At 38.7% G+C, this 15,729-nt stretch overlaps 1 protein-coding gene across 9 annotated transcripts in view; it reads left to right on the top strand.

Moving 5' to 3' along the window:
* Positions 1-15,729, top strand: part of CADPS2 (calcium dependent secretion activator 2) — a 497,767-nt gene that overhangs the window by 202,284 nt on the left and 279,754 nt on the right. For all 9 annotated transcript variants that reach the window (XM_070423807.1, XM_070423806.1, XM_070423804.1 and 6 more), the window contains exon 6: positions 102-223. In XM_070423807.1, coding sequence (XP_070279908.1) covers positions 102-223 — 122 coding nt within the window. The remainder of the gene's footprint in view (positions 1-101; positions 224-15,729) is intronic.

Raw genomic sequence — 15,729 nt, 5'->3', positions numbered from 1 at the left:
AATTTTTTCAATTGGTCTATCTAGTTGTTTATGCCACGGTCTCTATCAATAGCTAAACATTGTCAACTTGACATATCATTTAACATTTTTCTTACCCTTAGATTGTCATAATGGAAGTGCAAGGTTTGAAGTCAGTCGCTCCCAATCGAATTGTTTACTGCACAATGGAAGTAGAAGGAGGAGAGAAACTGCAGACAGACCAGGCGGAAGCCTCAAGGCCACAGTAAGCCAGCTAAAAACCATGTGTTTTTCTTTTCCTCCCAAAGGAACAGGCTTTTACCGGTATTTGCACAGTTGTATGGTTTGACACTCTTAAAGGTTTACTTGGCTAGCTTTGTGTCAACTGTATTAAAGTCAGTGTGTGCCTTTCTGGATAATAATGTTACAATTAGAACTGTAGCAGAATCCCCTGTAGTACAAACAGAAAATCCAACATGCAAATGTGAAGGTATAGTAGCAATAAAAGTCATTTATATAGCATGTGCTATCATTATATGTTATTTCAAAGAGAGTACTTCATCCTGTTTCAGTTATCAGAATTATAATCCAACTAGAGGTCAGATGCACGAAATTCATGCACTCGGGGAAAGGGGCACCCTCTCACAGTCCAGGAGCCCTTGGGGGACGTCCGAATGACTGCTTAGGCCCGCTCCCTATGGGCATTCGAACATCCTTAGTGCTGCCATGGAGGCAGGAGAGGCTCCCGCCACCGCTGCTGTGCTCACCAGCCGTGAGCCCAGCTCAGGGCTTCTGGCTGAGTGGCGCTCCCCCTGTGGGAGCACACAGACCACCAGGGGGCAGCTCCTGCGTTGAGTGTCTGCCCGCTGGGGTCAGTGTGCATCATAGTGATCAGTCATTCTGCTGTTCAGTCGATTGCATATTAGCCTTTTATTATATAGGATAGCACTTCCATTTCTGTATATAAGAGCTCTGTGGTGAAGTCGAGGGAGCTACCACGATTGTGCACAACGATTTGGAATGCTTTAAGGGTAGGCTTGAGTTAGAGAACCTGTTAGTAAATACTGTGCAGTAATCAAAGGAAAAGCTGTTCTTTGCTGGCTGTCTTATGTTTCAAATTCTGGGGATGAGTTTAATTAAGTTTGGAAGATGTTCAGTTTAGCTAATTTCAATATGGGAAACTTCAGTCTCTGGTAGAAATAGCGAGACTGGCCTGAGGAATTCAATTGAAACTTGCCTGGCCTTCATTTGTACACTAACTAACTTTAGAAATAACTTCTCTTTCTTCCACTTGAACTTTATTCAAATTTTCTTGCAGGATTTAGGATTTGTACCTTCTTACGGAATCGATATATGTGGCCTATTCATTCTGTTGAGGTTCTGGGTAGACACTGGTTATACCCCGAAGAGGAAGGTGAACAAGAAACTCATTTTCTTTAGTACAGGCACAGTCTAAGGCAGCCGTGGGCAAACTATGGCCCGAGGGCCGGATCCGGCCCGTTTGAAATGAGTAAAACTAAAAAAAAAAAAAGACCGTACCCTTTTATGTAATGATGTTTACTTTGAATTTATATTAGTTCACACAAACACTCCATCCATGCTTTTGTTCCGGCCCTCCGGTCCAGTTTAAGAACCCATTGTGGCCCTCGAGTCAAAAAGTTTGCCCACCCCTGGTAAAGGGTGGATACAGAGGGTTAAATGTAACAGGAAGATGTGCACAGAATCTTAAGGGATTGAGCAGAAGGAAGTTGGAACTTCTCACCTGGCCTTACACACCCCTGCAAGTCTGTCCCTGACCAGTCTCATTAGCTCTGGGACCTTACCTTGTCCCTTTCTTCCCTGGTCCACTATTACTCAGCCACCCTGGACTTCATGCAGTTCCTCAGATGTGTCCACCTATTTTCATCATTGCACCTGCTTTTCCCTCTGGCTGGAGTCATCTTTCCTTTATCTTTTCTGGCTCAATCCTTGGTAGCGAGAATCTTAACTTACCACTTCCTGAGAACAGCCCTTCCCTTTGGTTCATCCAACAGGAAGCAGGTATTTTCTGGCTCATCACTTTTAAATGTTGACACAAATGTGTGTCCCGGCTGTTTATTTTGCATTGTTGTTTTGACTTGAGAAAAGGGGGTCTTGTCCTATTTGCTTCTCTAGCCTAGTGCCTGTTGGCACACATTCAGAATTTGCTCATTCAACTGCTTGAACTTACCTTAGTGGTTATCCATAGTAAATATTTAACGGTGTGGTGGTTACTCCTGTGCCATATAGAGTTGATTTACAGTGCGGCAGTGAAGTGAAAGGAATGGGGATCAGCAATTCGTTAAGAGGCAAACGCCTCCCGAGAGGAGGCTGTGAGAGAGTATACATGGAGTCAGGGAGAGGTTTGGGGTATGTTTGTTTTAAAGGTCGGCTGTTTTAGTATTGCAATGTACATTAGCTATTCACAGAGCAGTGCAACCACAGTCCATTTTGAAACATCTTTGCCACGTTAAAAAGAAACTCTGTACCCTTTACTTATCAACCTCAAGTCACCTCAGCCCTAAGCAACTATTAATTGACTTTCTGTTTCTATAGATTTGCCTATTCTGGACATTTTCACATAAACAGAGTCATATGATACGTGGTCTTTTTGTGATTGGCCTCTTTCACTTAGTATAATGTTTCCAAGATGTATCCATCTGGTAGAATATGTCAGGAGTTCATTTCTTTTCATGGCTGAATAATATTGCATTATATCTGTACACCACATTTTGTTGGTCCATGCATCTAGGCCAGCAATTTTCAACCTTTTTCATCTCATGGCACACATAAACTAATTACTAAAATTGCACAGCACACCAAAACATACATTTTTTTGCCAATCTGACAAAAAATAGGGATAATTTTGATTCATTCACACCAGATGGCTATTGTATCTGGCTATTGTCATTTTTCTTACTTTGACAGTCTAAGGGAAAAGAGGTCAGTGCCCCTGACCAGTCAGGCATTGCATGGTTTAAAAATTCTTTCCGCACACCTGCTGAAAATCTCTGATCTAGGCTAATGATACTTGGATACTTTCCACCTTTCGACTACTGTGAATAATGCTGCAAATTAAACTGGGTGTACAAATATCTGTTTTAGTACTTGTTTTTAATTTTTGTCAGTGTAAAGTGAGCAGTAGACTTGCTGAATCATATATAATTCTACGTTTATTTATTATTTTTTATTGATTGAGATATTACATAGGTGTCCTTATCCCCCCATTGGCCCACCCCCCACACTCATGCCCTCACCCCCTGGTGTTTGTGTCCGTTGGTTAGGCTTATATGCATGCATACAAGTCCTTTGGTTGATCTCTCCCCTTACCCCCACCCTCCCCTACCTTCCCTCTGAGGGTTGACGGTCTGATCCATGCTTCTCTGTCTCTGGATCTATTTTGTGTGTTTTTTAAATCAGTTTATGTTGTTCATTATATTCCAAAAATGAGTGAGATAATGTGATATTTATCTTTCTCTTACTGGCTTATTTCACTTAGGCTGTTTACAAATCTTAGCTATGGTAAATTGTGCTGCTATGAACATAGGGGTGCATATATCCCTGATTGGTGTTTCTAGTTTCTTTCTTTTTTTAAAAATATATTTTATTGGTTTTCTACAGAGAGGAAGGGAGAGGGACAGAGAGCCAGAAACATCAATGAGAGAGAAACATCGATCAGCTGCCTCCTGCACACTCCCCACTGGGGACATGCCCGCAACCAAGATACATGCCCTTGACCGGAATCGAACCTGGGACCCTTGAGTCTGCAGGCCGACGCTCTATCCACTGAGCTAAACCGGTTAGGGCATCTATTTCTTATTTTTTAAAGTATCCACCAAAATGCTTTTCCTAATGACTACACTTTATTTTCCCACCAGGGTTATATATATGAGAGTCAAATTTCTTCACATTCTCAACAGTGCTTGTTATTTGAATTAAAAAATACAGATAGCTAGCCCAAGTGCCCATCAGTAGACGAGTGGATAAAAAAGCTGTGGTACATTTACATCATGGAATGCGATGCAGCTGTTAAAAAGAAGGATCTCTTACCCTTTGAGACAGAAAGGAGGGACCTGGAGAGTATTCTGCTAAGTGAAATAAGCCAGTCAGAGAAAGACAAGTATCACATGATCTCGCTCACATGTGGAATCTAAAGAACAAAATAAACTGATGAACAAAATAGATCCAGAGACATAGAAGCATGGAACATACTAATAAATCTCAGAGGGAAGGTGGGGGTGGGTGGGTGGGTGGGAAGAGATTAACCAAAGAATTTGTATGCATACATGCATAACCCATGGACACGGACAATAGTGTGGTGAAGGCCTGGTCAGGGGAGGGCTAGAAGAGGTCAGTGGGGAAAAAAGGGTGCAACTGTATAACTTCCAACCAAGATAAATATAAGATATATATAGCTATAGAGATGGACATGTGGAGATTAGATATAAATTATATATATAGATGATTCGGATATAATCTTCATCCTAGTAAGCGTGAAGTGGTATCTTGTTGTGGCTTTGATTTGCATTTCCATAATGACTAATAATGTTGAACATATTTCCACATATTGTATTAGCCATTTGTATATCTTCTTTAGAGGTATGTCTATTCAAGTGTTTTGCCCATTTTTAAATTGAGTTATCTTTTGGTTGTTAATTATAAGAACTGTTTATATAACTCTAGATCAGCAATTTTCAACTGGAGTGCCACAAGAATTTTTAAAACATACAATGCCTGACTGTTTAGTCAGGGGCACTGACCTCTTTTCCCTTAGATTGTCAAAGAAAAAATTAACAACAACAAAAAGAGAGGAAAAAGAAAAAGGTCATAATTGCCGTAACCGGTTTGGCTCAGTGGATAGAGCGTCGGCCTGCGGACTGAAAGGTCCCAGGTTCGATTCCGGTCAAGGGCATGTACCTTGGTTTCGGGCACATCCCCAGTAGGGGGTGTGCAGGAGGCAGCTGATGGATGTTTCTCTCTCATCCATGTTTCTAACTCTCTATCCCTTGCCCTTCCTCTCTGTGAAAAATCAATAAAATATATATATATTTTTTTAAAAAAAGGTCATAATAATAGTCGCATCTTATTGGTTATGTAGCATAATAAGATTGCACCAGATATTGTTAATTCTTGGTACTAGAATTCCTTACATACATTTTTTAAAAGTCACTTTGGCCCTGGCCTCGTAGCTCAGTTGGTTAGAGCATTGTCGTAATACACCAAGGTTGTGGGTTCAATGCACAATCAGGACGTATACAAGAATCAACCAATGAATGCGTTAGTAAGTGGAACACAAATTGATCTCTCTTTCTCTCTCTCTCTCTCTCATTTCTCTCTGTAAACTCAATCAATCAATAAAAAATTTTTTTAGAAGTAACTTTGGAGCAAAAGAGTAGGTAATTATTATTTATTTTGTAAATTAATCAAAATTATACTTATTTTTGGTGTGCTACATAATTTTAGTAATTAGCTTATGTGTGCCACGAGATGAAAAAGGTTGAAAATTGCTGTTCTAGATACTTGACCCTTATCACATATATTATTTTCAGGTGTTTTATTTTATTCAGAAGATCTTTTATCTTCTTAATATATTGTCTTCTGGCCGAAACCGGTTTGGCTCAGTGGATAGAGCATTGGCCTGCAGACTGAAAGGTCCCAGGTTCGATTCCGGTCAAAGGGCATGTACCTTGGTTGCAGGCAAATCCCCCGTAGGAGATGTGCAGGAGGCAGCTGATCGATGTTTCTAACTCTCTATCTCTCTCCCTTCCTCTCTGTAAAAAATCAATAAAATATATTTTAAAAAAATATATTGTCTTCTGAAGCATAAAGTTTTAAAATTTTGATTAAGTCCAATTTATTTATTTTTTCTATGTTGCTTGTGCTTTTATATCATATCTAAAAATCCAGTGCCAAATCCAACGTCACAAAGATTTATCTCTATGTTTTCTCCGAAGACTTCCATAGTTTTATCCCTTACATTTAGGTCATTGATCTATTCTAAGTTAATTTTTGTACATGATCTGATGTAAGAGTCCATCTTCCTCCTTTAGTGTGTGACAATCAGTTATCCCAACACCATTTATTGAAGAAACTACTCCTTCCCCATTAAATTTTCTTGATATCCTTTTGAAATCATAGGTACATATGTTTATTTCTGCACTCTCAATTATATTCCATTGATACATATATATCTCTATTCTTGTATCACATTATCTTGATTGCCAGTTTTAAATCAGGACTCTGCATCTACCAACTATGTCCTCCTTTTTAACAGTTACCTTGGTTCAAGTATAAGTCTCTTCTTAAAAAATTCATTTTGTATTTTTCAATTATAGTGGACATATAATATTATATTAGTTTCGGAGGTACAGCCCAGTGGTTAGACATTATATAACTTGTTAAATGATCATCCTGATAAATCTCGGACCCATCTGACACCATACATAGTTATTAGAATATTATTGACCATGTTTCCTATGTTTACCTCCCCATGACTATTCTGTAACTACCAATAAGTATTTCTTAATCCCTTTACTTTTGTCATCCATACCTCCAACTACCCTTCCATCTAGAAACTGAAAAAGGTTTTCTTTACCTATGAGTGTGTTTCTCTTCTGCTTGTTCATTTGTTTTTTGTGTTTTGTTTTATTCAAGTTTTGGTAGATATGTATTTATTGCCATTTGATTATTTACATTTTTTATCCTTTTTTTCCTTCCTTTTTTAAAAGACCCTTCAACATTTTGTATAATTCTGGTTTGTGGTGATGAACTGCTTTAGCTTTTTCTTGTCTGGAAAGCTCTTTACCTGTCCTTTGATTCTAAATGATAGCTTTGCTAGGTAGAGTAATCTTGGTCCTTGCTTTTCATCACTCTGAATAATTTTTGCCACTCCTTTCTGGCCTTCGAAGTTTCTGTTGAGAAATCAGCTGACATTCATATGGGCACTCCCTTGTAGATCTTTAACCTTTTGCATTTTAATTATACTGTGTCTTGGTTTGGGCCTCTTTGGGTTCATCTTGTTTGGGACTCTGTGCTTCCTAGATTTGTATGGCTATTTCCTTCACCAGGTGAGGGAAGTTTTCTGTCATTCTTTTTTCAAATAGGTTTTCCATTTCTTGCTCTCTTTCTTCTCCTTCTGGAACCCCCATGATGCAAATGTTGATAGGCTTGAAGTTGTCCCAGAGGCTTCTTACACTAGCCTCGTATTTTTTTGCTGTTCTCATCATTGGATGTTTTTTGCTTCTTTATATTCCAAATCGCTGATTTGAATCTCAGCTTCATCTTCTCTACCATTGATTCCCTGTAGTTTATTCTTCATTGCAGTTAGTGTATCCTTCATTTCTGACTAGTTCTTTTTTATGGTTTCCATGTCCTTTGTTATGCTGTTAAAGTTCTCACTGAGTTTATCTTCTATTCCTCTAAGTTAATTGAGCATCCTTATAACCAGTGTTTTGAACTCTGCATCTGGTAGATTGCTTGTCTCCATTTTGTTCAGTTCTTTCTGGGGTGTTATTCTGTTCTTTCATTTTTGACATTTTTCTTTGTCTCCTGATTTTGGCAGCCTCTCTGTGTTTGTTTTTATGTATTCGGTAGAGCTGCTATGTCTCCCAGGCTTGGTTGAGTGGTCTAAGGTAGTAGATTTCCTGTAGCGTCCAGTGGCATAGCCTCCCCATTCACCTGAACTGGGCATTCCAGGTGCATCCTCCCCCTCCTCAGCCCCCTGCTGGTTTTCACGGCCAAAAATTATGGGAACTTCTCTTCCTGGCACTGCAACCCTGGCAGGGAGGCCTGGTGTGGGCCTGGGATGCCTCGCTTCTCATGTGGGACTTCTGCAGCCTGGACATCCCTTCCTATTTTTATCCACCACATGTGGGTGTGAGGCCAGCCAGTTCTGCATCTCCGGCCTTCCTTCCAGTCTCTAGGTGGCTTCTTTTTTATATCCTTAGTTGTAGGATTCCCCTTTGGCTAGATTTCACGCAGTTCTGGGTGACATTTGTTCTGTAATTTCTACGTGGTTGTGGGCGGATTCACATAACGAAGTTACCTACACCACCATCTTGACCAAAAGCCAAGAATAATTCTCTTTGCCTTCATGCTTTGCCTTTCAGATGTATTAAAGTGGTTTTCCCACTTACGTGACTCTGTTGGGAGGGTGGTTTTGCCCTGATAGCTCTGCTAGGTGAGAATTGTGCCCTGCAGCCCTGAGTAGCTGCCATCTGGCTTGTTGGAGCCAAGGCGTTATTTCCAAACACATGACTTTGCTGGGCAGAGCCCCTTCCCTTTGAAACCAAGGCGGAAACAGCCCTAGCCCCGTGTACTGTGGGCCTGTACTGGAAGTGCGGCTTCGATGGTGTCTGGATCACTTTCAGGGTCATTCTTTGCCTGTCTTGAATAATTGTGTTCACGCTGAATCTGTGGTGCAGTCTTGTAGATTCTAAGAAGTGTGACAGTCTTCTCTCATTTCTTCTTCTCTCTCTTTTCTTCACTTCCCACTGGGATGGTTGATTTGGTTTGTGGTTCATACTCATACTAATCTTCTTAGCAAAAGGTTGGTTTGCCACACCCTAACTGTTCTCTTTGGAACACACTTTCTAGTCTTTTGTAATGTGGACAGGCTAAGAAACTTCAAAATTTTTATAATCTGAGTTCTTTTGCTTAACAGTCCTGTCTTTAATCATGTCTCTCTTCTTGCGTTTTACTATCAGCATGCAGGCAGAATCAAGCCACTCCTTCAACATTTAACTTAGGAATTTCTTCAGCTAAATCTCCAGCTTCATGCTGGCAAGTACAGCCTTTCACAAAACACTAGAACACAAATACAATTCAGCCAGGATTTTTACCAGTTGATACCAAGAATCGCTTTTCTTCCCATTTTCAATAACACATTTCTCCTTTCTGCCTGAGAGAGACCTCATCAAAATGATTTTTACTGTTCACATTTCTGCCAACATTCTATACATGATTATTTACGTTTTCTCTAAGAAGATGGGAGGTTTCTCTAGAGCTTCTTCTTTTTTTTTTTCTGCCTCAGCCTTCACCAGAATTGTCTTTGAAAGTCTCTTTATTGCAATATTGGCTTTTTTTCTTTTGCAAGTACTTCAAAATGCTTCCAGCCTATGCCCAACTCAGTTCCAAAGCCACTTCCACAGTTTTAGGCGTTTGTTACAGCAGCAGCCCACTTCTCAGTTCTGGCTTCTACAATAAAAATGGCATAGACTGTATTGATTAAACAATGAATATTTATTTCTTATAGTTCTGGAGGCTGGAGGTCTGAGATCAGGGTCCAGCATCTTCAGTTTCTTTCTTTTTTTAAATACATTTAAAAAAATTATTTCAGAGGGAGAGGGAGAGAGAGATAGAAACACCAACGATGAGAAAGAATCATTGATCACTGCCTCCTGCACGCCTCACAATGGGGATCAAGTCCTCAACCCAGACAAGTGCCCTGACCAGGATTCGCACCTTGACCTCCTGGTTCATATGCCGACGCTCAACTACTGAGTCACACTGGCTGGGTGCATCTTCAGGTTCTTGACGAGGGCGCTCTCCCGGATTTTCAGGCGGCTGCCTTCTTGCTGTGTCCTCACAGTGTGTAGAAACAGAGCTGTCTTTTCATTCCTTATCAGGACACCAATCCACCATGGGGGCTTTACACCCAGGACCTCATCCAAACTTAATTCTCCAAATAGCATCACACTGAGGACTAGAGACTCAACACATGGACTGGGGGAGAGGGCCACAAACACATGCCCTAAGAGTCTCAATGTCATGGTATTTTCTACAGAATCTGTTCAGAAAGTTTTATTGAGATACAATTGATGTAGCACAAAATTCTTCCGTTGCAGTTCTGGTGAGTTTTAGTACATGTACCTCTATCGTTACAGTTCAGTTGTGAAACATATCACTTCAGCAGCTCCTTCATGCCCCTCTGCGTCTGTTCTTACTCCCCCTCCCGGTTCCAGGGAACACTCGTGCTTTCGCACCCTGTAATTTTATTTTTCCTGGACGTTTTATGTAAATGAAATCGTGTAAGTCTTTTGTATTTGGCTTTTTTAACTTAGAATAATTTCTACAAAATCTTTTATTTAATTGATACTTAATATTTGATCAATCAAATGAAGTAACTTTTATAAGAAATTGTTATATTATTTTAACACTAACTTTTTTCACAAATAGTAAAAGTGTTTTTTTTTAATATATGTTATTGATTTTTTACAGAGAGGAAGGGAGAGGGATAAAGAGTTAGAAACATTGATCAGCTGCCTCCCGCACACCCCCAACTGGGGATGTGCCCGCAACCAAGGTACATGCCCTTGACCGGAATAGAACCTGGAACCCTTCAGTCTGCAGGCTGACACTCTATCTACTGAGCCAAACCAGTCAGGGCTAGTAAAAGTTTTTATAGGATGGTTCTAATTTAATTTTGAATATATTCGTAATGTACTTATAAGGACATTCTGAAGGACAATTTAAACAAATTAAAAAATACTTGGAAGTTAGAGAGAAAATATTAAAATAAGCCTCCAATACTCTTTATTATTCTCACTACAAGGAAATTTGGCTAAAATACCTTATCTGCGTTTCCTCATGAACACTCAGTTAACTTTTTAAATGAATGAAAAGATTTGTATTTATCATCAAATCCTGGGGCAGTTTACCTCAAAAATGTATCTCCCGAGTGCTGACCAACTGCAGTTTTCAACAGTGTGCTTACATTTATCTTGTTCTCATCTTACACAACAGGAAAGAGATTTATCTCCTCCATCATCATGGCGAATTATGCCTCGGACACGTTTTCTAAATATTATTGCTTTAACAGTTTGTGCTTTGTTGGAGATCAATCCATCCTTCTGTCTGATACTAATTAAAGTACCTTATTTAGTCCATATTTCCAATAAACTTAATCAGGATTTCTAGGCATTGCCTATTTCATTCCTGTAGCTCAGATTTCCTGCCAGCAATTAGGTGGACACAGCATACAGCATTAGTACATAGCTTTGAATAGAGAAACTGGGGTCCAATAAAGGTGGTGGCTATAGACAAGCTTTATTTGTAAAGAATGATAGTGAGGTTATTTGTTTAAGTTGTGTTTTTAGTTTTTTAATATAGGGAAGGGAATATAGATAAACTGTATTTTTTTTACTTATGGAACAAACTCTATGGATTTTTAACTCATTGTTTTAGTTTCTCAGTTAACTGTGAAAGATTCTGTTCTCTGTGAATGAGGTACCGAAGCGTTGTTGCTACGCCTTTATAGCTTTTTAACCATTTCCAGACATGTCAGTGTTTCTGTTTTAGCCTATGCCCTTAATGATACCACCTGAAAGGAAGCGGAGGGATAGCGACAAGAATGACAAGCTGGAGGCAGAGGGGCCGCTCGTTATAGTCATGTTGTAGTCACACGACTCCTGATATGTACTGATCTTTAAAACCTTTTCCCTTCAGATGGTGAGCATCCTTTGAGTGCCTCAAAACACAGGAGCTGATATTGCCCTATGGAGGGCCAACATAGATCTTGGTGCTGATGAAGTAAAACCAAGGATATTTGTTATTAAAAATAAACCAGGGTTTGGGGAGAGAGGGAATGGGTAGTTGCTAATCAACAAGTATAAAGTTTCAGTTATGCAAGATGAATAAATTCTAAAGACCTGTAAACACTGTGCCTACAGTTAACAATACTGTACTATATTGTATGTTTAAAAGTTTATTAAGAGGATAGATCTCATGTTAAATGTTTTTAGCACAAAAAAATTATGGAGAGCAATGCTCTTCCCGCCCCCCCACATCCTCTGTATCTTTCGTACCATGGTGCTATTTTATTAAAAACATTTGAAGGTTAATGGGTCTTTGTTTCCCACCCCCTTCAAATAATAAAATAGAAAGGCAGGGAGCGATAAGAAAAACTGAGGAGTTGCATAATGACAGAAACTTATTTACAGATATTGGGACAGAACATTCGTCTGCCTCATGAAAATGATGGGGAAATTCAGGCTTCAGTACCTGTCTCTGTAAACATTAAATTCTAAATCAGGATTGTAACAGTCTGTCAAATTATTGAAATAGTATTGCAACTACAAATGGGAAGCTTATCAGAATGACAAGCTACTGGAACAGTATTAGAGAATAAATACAGACTGCATATAAACAAGAGAAGCTAACCGTGCATTGTAAAATGATGTTAGTTTTCGTTTTAATTTAGTAATGTCAGAATTAGTTTTGAGGTATAATTCATTAGACAGTTACTCTTGCAGGCTAGAGAAAAATAATACTGCATATTTAAATGATCTATCAAAAAGTGTGCCTGTATTTAAGAAACTAAAGGGAAAACACTCAAAGCTGCATCTTTTAGTTTCATCTTTTCTCATTTCCATTTTTAAAAGCAGGAGATTTCTTCCTCTTATATAAAAAAATTCACCAGAAGATACTGGTGCAGAACAAAATAAGGCCAAAAGAGACAAACATTGGCCAAATACAGAAATGCATTCATTGACATGTTATTTTCAGTTGAGGGAAGGTAATCTGGGGATCATCAAAATTAGGGCATCTGAATTAAAGGGAAAATATGATGGATTAAGATTGCAAACGCTGGTTGAAGAGCAATAGTGATAGAAAGTGGTGAGAGAGCTTTCAAGAAAGTTTGTGTAATTGGGATTATCAACATCGCTATGATACACTTATAGCCTGTAAATAACTTCCCCTTATCTGTGACTTTTTCAGAGCAACCTTTTGCAGTTGTTTTCATTATTTATTTGATGTATGAAACCGATTTATTGCATGGTCTGAGTTCCAGTAGCAAATAACTTAATTTTCATCCGGTGCTACCAATTTCAGCCATACTCCAGGATTCTTTGAAGACATCTTGGCAGGAACCATAGCTTTTCTGGTCATTTTCAGGTATTAAATAATATGTTTAGGTGTTAAAGTTTGCATCTCAGTTTAAATTAAGACTTACTCATTTAAAACTTTTCCCTCCCATTTCATTCAGAAACCTGTAGCAAGAGAAAGGGTACTCTAGTCTGTGGTTTTCACTCTCATTTGCCTACTCATATATTCTTTTTAAAAATTTATTTATATATTTTATTGATTAAGGTATTGCATATGTGTCCTTATCTCCCCATTGCCCCCCCTCCCCCATGCCCTCACTCCCCTGTTATCTGTGTCCATTGGTTGGACTCATATGCATGCATACACATCCTTTAGTTGATCTCTCCCCCTTGCCCCCACCCTCCCCTACCTTCCCTCTGAGGTTTGACAGTCTGATCGATGCTTCTCTGTCTCTGGATCAGTTTTTGTTCATCAGTTTATGTTCATTATATTCCACAAATGATTGAGATCATGTGATATTTATCTTTCTCTGACTGGTTTATTTTGCTTAGCATAATGCTCTCCAGTTCCATCCATGCTATTGCAAATGGTAAGAATTCCTTCTTATTTACCGCAGCGTAGTATTCCATTGTGTAGATGTACCACAGTTTTTTAATCCACTCATCTGCTGATGGGCACTTAGGCAGTTTCCAAATCTTAGCTATTCTAAGTTCTGCTGCTATGAACATAGGGGTGCATATATCCTTTCTGATTGGTGTTTATGGTTTCTTGGGATATATTCCTAGAAGTGGGATCACTGGGTCAAATGGGAGTTCCCTACTCATATATTATTCCTAACACTTTGGGGTAGGACTGAGGTTGAGCAGAGCAAAATGTCTTCGCATGTGGAACTCTTGGTAGCCCTCTCTTGGTTAGAAAATACCTTCTGTCATGCACATGCCCCATATAACTTCTCTAGTCAAGCGGCCTGGAACTTCTGATGTCACATTGCTCCCTTATAGAAGGATGCATCCTATAGCTGCCCTCCCTCCCCTTCCCCTGAGCTACTGACATCACCCACACATCCTCATTCTGCTTGAATTTAATTTCCTCAGCAGATAACTCCAAGTAGAAGCTCCTTGAAGACAAGGACTGTACATTAAACCTCTAGTTCCTGTTAGCACCAGCCACAGTAATAGGATCAGTGGGTGTTCACTTTCTGATTAGTCTGCAAGTAGGTCTCGCGGTCTGACCGTTGAACCAGCACCTACCCATAGTAGCAGGATGTGAAGTCCTCGTTCTCCCACAGGAAGCTCCCATTTTCCTGGAAATTCCTAGGAAAACACGTGTATTCACATGAAAGGGTGTGTTCTTTTGTTCGTGTGTGCTAACCTGAGGCTGGAATTCAGGATCACTGAGAATGGGGGTCCACGTGGGTAAAAAAGGCAGCTTCCGAAGAGATACACAGGCACAAGGGTAATTTTAATAGAGTTGATTAAATAGACATAATAGGCTATGATTCCTCTAGTTCATTAGTGTTTTTTCCTAGCTCTTCTCTCTAGTAAAGAGCCTGCTCTATGCAAGTTCACTTTCTTAACCCCCTTTTCACAGTCTCCCTTCTTTGCCTTTACAAAAGAAAGGCACTCTCTCACCCAACTGGAATCTTCCTGTAGCTCATGTCTCAGAGTGGTGGAACCTCCAGGTCACCATTCCAAAGGAAAACTTGTAATGTTCGTGTTATTTTTAAGAAAGTGATTTACAAATGATGTAATAAATCCTTCTGTAAATTAAATGGCATCTACTTCTTTGCTTTTCAACAAAGATGATGAAGGATTGAAAATTTCAACTGCTAAGTGATTGAAAAATACTTTTGTCTTATCAATCACTGTGTTGTGTGGAACATTTAAATAGGAAGATATTAAGCAAATTGATGGATATTGCTATAATAATGTCCCATCTACTTATTTTTCTAGTTTAAAATGGGAAAACAAAAACCTGGATTAAAATTGATGCTGAAATATAAACAAGAAGAAAAAGTCTATGCTGAGGTCTGTCTCAATCTAGAATTAAGTAATAGACAAGAGTGGATATGTAAACTAATTGAAAAAAATAGTACTATCCATTTCAGTAAGAGATACATATCTAATCAACTATTTTATTTTTCATATTTACTATTAATAAATTTAGGACTGAGATTTACACTCCATTTATCCTATTTATTTGGAATTATTTGCATAGTAGTAATTGTAATAAAAACTAAATTTAGGAGGAATTTTATGTTTTGGTTTTTATTTTTGACAAATAAAAAGTATGTATTTAAAGTATATAATAAGATGTTTTGGTATATGTTCTGAAATGATTATTCCAGTCACACTACTATATCCATCACATACCATTGTTATCTTCTTTGTGTGTGTAGTGAGAGTGAGAGCTGTCTTAGCAAATTTCAAGTATACAATACATTATTATAAACTATAGTCACCATATTGGCCATTTCACCTTCAGAACTTATAACTGAAAGTTTTTACTCTGATAAAATTCTCCCCATAGTTCCTACCGACTTCCAGTAACCACCATTCTTTTGTTATTACTATAAGTTTGACTTCATTTGTTTGTTTGTTCTTGGGTTCCCTCTATAAGTGAGATCATGGACTATTTGTTTTTCTGTGTTTGTCTTATTTCACTTAGAATGCCTCTAGGTTCATCCATGTTGTTGCAAATGACAGGACTGATTTTTTGTGTGTGATTACTTTTATTTGTTGGTTTTTATTAAAATTTATTGGGGTGACATTGGTTAATACAATTATATAGGTTTTAAATGTACAGTTCTATAATATATTATCTGTATTTTACATTATGTGTTTACCACCCAAAGTCAGATCTTCTGTCACCATATTATTTGACTCCCTTTACCCTGTAATACCACCCACACACCCCCTTCCCCTCTGA

Source organism: Myotis yumanensis, unplaced genomic scaffold (genome assembly GCF_028538775.1).
Source record: "Myotis yumanensis isolate MYYU_CA2020_CCGP unplaced genomic scaffold, mMyoYum1.0.hap1 SCAF_9, whole genome shotgun sequence".
Lineage (NCBI taxonomy): Eukaryota > Metazoa > Chordata > Mammalia > Chiroptera > Vespertilionidae > Myotis > Myotis yumanensis.
This window is presented reverse-complemented; position numbering and strand designations above follow the sequence as displayed.